This window comes from Protobothrops mucrosquamatus, unplaced genomic scaffold (assembly GCF_001527695.2).
Source record: "Protobothrops mucrosquamatus isolate PMUCROS unplaced genomic scaffold, P.Mucros_1.0 scaffold4166, whole genome shotgun sequence".
Lineage (NCBI taxonomy): Eukaryota > Metazoa > Chordata > Lepidosauria > Squamata > Viperidae > Protobothrops > Protobothrops mucrosquamatus.
In genome coordinates this window covers 73,896-77,475 of record NW_015390092.1, presented here as the reverse complement: position 1 = coordinate 77,475, position 3,580 = coordinate 73,896, and the positions used below count along the sequence as shown (strand labels likewise).

At 49.3% G+C, this 3,580-nt stretch overlaps 1 protein-coding gene across 2 annotated transcripts in view; it reads right to left on the bottom strand.

The window, feature by feature from the left end:
* Nucleotides 1–675: 675 nt before the first annotated feature.
* LRSAM1 (leucine rich repeat and sterile alpha motif containing 1) overlaps nt 676–3,580 on the bottom strand; it is an 18,348-nt gene continuing 15,443 nt past the window's right edge. For both annotated transcript variants that reach the window (XM_015828029.1, XM_015828030.1), the window contains 4 exons: nt 3,079–3,210; nt 2,653–2,734; nt 2,051–2,184; nt 676–876 (listed from right to left, as the gene is read on the bottom strand). In XM_015828029.1, the coding sequence (XP_015683515.1) occupies nt 697–876; nt 2,051–2,184; nt 2,653–2,734; nt 3,079–3,210 (528 nt within the window). In that variant the 3' untranslated portion in view covers nt 676–696. The remainder of the gene's footprint in view (nt 877–2,050; nt 2,185–2,652; nt 2,735–3,078; nt 3,211–3,580) is intronic.

The following is a 3,580-nucleotide window of genomic DNA, read 5'->3' as shown; positions in this document are numbered from 1 at the left end:
TTGGTGACAGGTCTCCCTTTCAATTCCCAAATGAGAAGCCCTGCAGGGAGATTTGAAGCACTTCAACGAGGACTAGTAGCATGAGGGGCGATCGGCACGGAGATTCCCTGTAATAAAGGCAGCTTTTTGTTCTCTGACATTTTTGACCCACCGATAGTGGTCGGGGTGATCCCGTCACCACCGTTAAATTTCTTCAAGGGGCTAAAATGCAAGTCTCTCCCAGTTATCCATCCATCCATCCAGGCCACGGTTGTCCCAAAAGCGCTTTTCCAAAAGGCAACTGGACTTCCTTGTGTTTTTTTAATATATTCTTTCCTTGGAAAACATTTTGCTTCTCGCCCAAGAATCTGAAGAAGCTTCTTAGAGGAGAAGCGAAACATTTTCAAGGAAAGAAACCAAGAAAGAAAGTCCAGTTGCCTTTTGAAAAAAAAAAACACTTTTGAGCGTCCCTTCATTTATTTCCCAATTGCCTGGAGGTTTCGAACTCATAACACTCTGCCCAGTGGACAACAGTGAGCAAAAGAAGACCTTGTTTAGTGCAAAAGGCGTGGTGCACGCCTCCTTCCTGTCCATCGCCCGGCGTGCGCGGAGGCGAGTGCTGCAAACACAGAACATGCTTTCCGAGCGCGCAGCGATGACAAAACCGACGTGCAAAAAAAAAAGCAAATGACGAAGGCTGACATTCCAGGTTTTTTCCTACATTTCTCCTCCGGGAGAAAAACCTGCCCCTTTGGCATCCTCCAGGGGGCTATAGCCGCTGTGGAAAAGCCGGATCCGTTGCACAATCGCTTGTCTGCAGAGCGGGCAGGTGTGCAAGGCTTCGGAGCAGTTTTGGCAGCAGCAGACGTGACCGCAGTACAAGAACACCACTTGTGCCTGGGAAGGAGAAGCCACAGAAGGGAGAGGTCAGGCCGGGCGCCTTCCCCTCTCAAAAAGAGAATTGGGGGGGGGGAAGAGGGGGGCTTCCATGCACGCAAAAGGGGCAGCGAGGGAAAATAAATAAAGAAATACCCAAGCTTTGTTTTAACGAAAATGACCTCGAAAGCAAGAGTTTTGGTGACCGGCTGGTGAACTGGTTACCGTGGCTTGGTGCTGAAGAAAACCACAGCACAGCCGAGTCCTCAACTATGACCACAATCAAGTAGGATTTATGTGGCTAAGTGAAACATTTGCTAAGTGGCGCAGTGGTTAGAATGCGGTATTGCAGGCTAACTCACTGCCCGCTGCCAGTAGTTCAATCCTGACCGGCTCAAGGTTGACTCAGCCTTCCATCCTTGTGAGGACCCAGATTGTTGGGTCTGTCTGTCTATTATCTATCTATCTATCTATCTATCTATCTATCTATCTATCTATCTATCTATCTATCTATCTATCTATCTATCTATCTATCTATCTATCTATCTATCATCTTATCTCTCTCTCTCTACCCTTTTTATCTCTCTATCATCTCATCTTATCTATCTATCTATCTATCTATCTATTTATCTATCATCTATCTATCATCTATCTATCTGTCTGTCTGTCTGTCTGTCTGTCTGTTTGTCGTGGTGGCGCAATATTTAGAATGAAGTATTGCAGGTTAATTCTGCTAACTGCCAGCAGTTTGATCCTGACCGGCTCAAGGCTGACTCAGCCTTCCATCCTTGCGAGGTCGATAAAGTGAGGAGCCAGATTGTTGGGGGGCAAGATGTTGGCTCTGTGAACCGCTTTAGAGAGGGCTGTAAAGCACTGTGAAGCGGTCTATAAGTCTAAGGGCTATTTGCTCCAGGAGGAGTCCCATCATGCCTTAGAATTCCTGGAGTAGAACCACACAGGGTCAGGATGGTTCCAAGCGTATGCTACAAGAATAGGAGAGTAAGCTTTAAGCTCGTCCTCATCATCTAAGGAAATTCAAGAAGCCTTTGGACCTCTTTCGACCCATCCCGTCTCTTCCGAAAGTTGCTGGGATAAAACAAGGAGGGCTAAGGTGGGTCAGAAAGAAGAATGAACACAGTTGTCTATCACTCCCCCCCCCCCCCATACACACACACAAGGCCGCCCGTCGGCTTACCTCTAACTCCATACAGACTACACACTCGCAGTGGTGTTCTTCTGGCGGTGGAGCTGATGGGACTTCAGGCTGGGCAGGCTCTTCTCCAAACACGGGAGCAGAAGGCCCTACTTCTTCTGCTGGCTTCAACAGTTCTGCAACCAGGTGGAAGGAAGGCAGAGAGTGAGGAGGAGCTCAAGGAAGAACATGGGCCGCCCGGTGGGATTGGGAGAAGATGGAGAAGATCCTCAAGGCCGCAGCGATCACGGCTGCTGGTTCTTACTGGTTGCACGTTCCAAGCAAAGTTGACTCTCTTTTGTTGAACTCAAATCTTGGTGCCCTCACATGTCCTTCACAACAACGCAAGACGTCCCTTGGGAATTTTGTTCATCCTCCATCTAGGCTCCCATCCTAAAATGGCTGGGTGGTCTCCTCGCCACGTCCTAACCAAGTCCTCCCTGCCATTCAGTGCAGGCTACCCTGAGATGGCTTGAGTTCAACTCACGGTTCAAAGGCCCAACATGTCCAGACAGAGCAAAGAAACCCCCTGGAACAGGAAGACTTCCCCAAAGGTGCCCCCCAACCCCAGCTGGGGACAGAAGTGACCTCTGAAGAAGCTTTACCTGGTATGGTTTCTGCAACAGCTTGTATCTCCCGAGCTTTCTGGACGATGGCGCGTTGCAAGCCAGATTCAGTTATTCCGATCTGCAAGAGACAAGAATGGTTGAAACAGTTGCTCAACGGGTTTTGCCCCGTCTTACGGCCTTTCCAGCCACAACGGTAAGTGAATCCAACTTCCCCATTGACTCAAAAGGGGATCACGGGACCCCCAGGACACTGCAACCGTCATAAAGGCGAGACAGGTTGCCCAGCGCCTGAATTTTGATCACAACTGTAAGGATGCTGGAACAGTCGTATGTGTGAAGAACGGCCGTTAAGTCCCTTTTTTTTCCATTTTTTTCAAATGAAATGAAAGTTGGGGACAATCTGTAACCAGGGTGTGAGGAAGGAGGGAGACTGCAGTATCAGAACGGCCCGTGTTTCTTGACCTTGGCTAGGTCCCCAGGGACCATGTGGCTGAGCATTTCGAGAGAGATCCGATGGTGGGCAAAAATGGGTAGGTACTGTTCGGCCGAGAGGCCCGTCAACAGCTTCACCAGCTGCCTCTCCAGACCTTCTTCCTGCAGGGAGAGAGAGAGAATGAAGGAATTCAAGCGACCGGCCTCCTTCATCTAGGGCAGGGGTAGTCAACCTTGGCTCTTTTATGACTCGTGAACTTCAACTCCCAGAATTCCTGAGCCAGCCATGCTGAGGGGAAAGGGAGAGGTTTCCAAGCTCAGCCATGCTGGCTCAGGAATTCTGGGAGTTGAAGTCCACAAGTCATAAAAGAGCCAAGGTTGCCTACCCCTGATCTAGGGGAATCCAGACACCAGCAACCCGAACAGCAAGGAGATTGTACAAGAATGGAATGATGGATGAACGAGAGAGAGAGAGAGAGAGAGAGAGAGAGAGAGAGAGAGAGAGAGAGAGAGAGAGAGAGAAAGAAAAAAA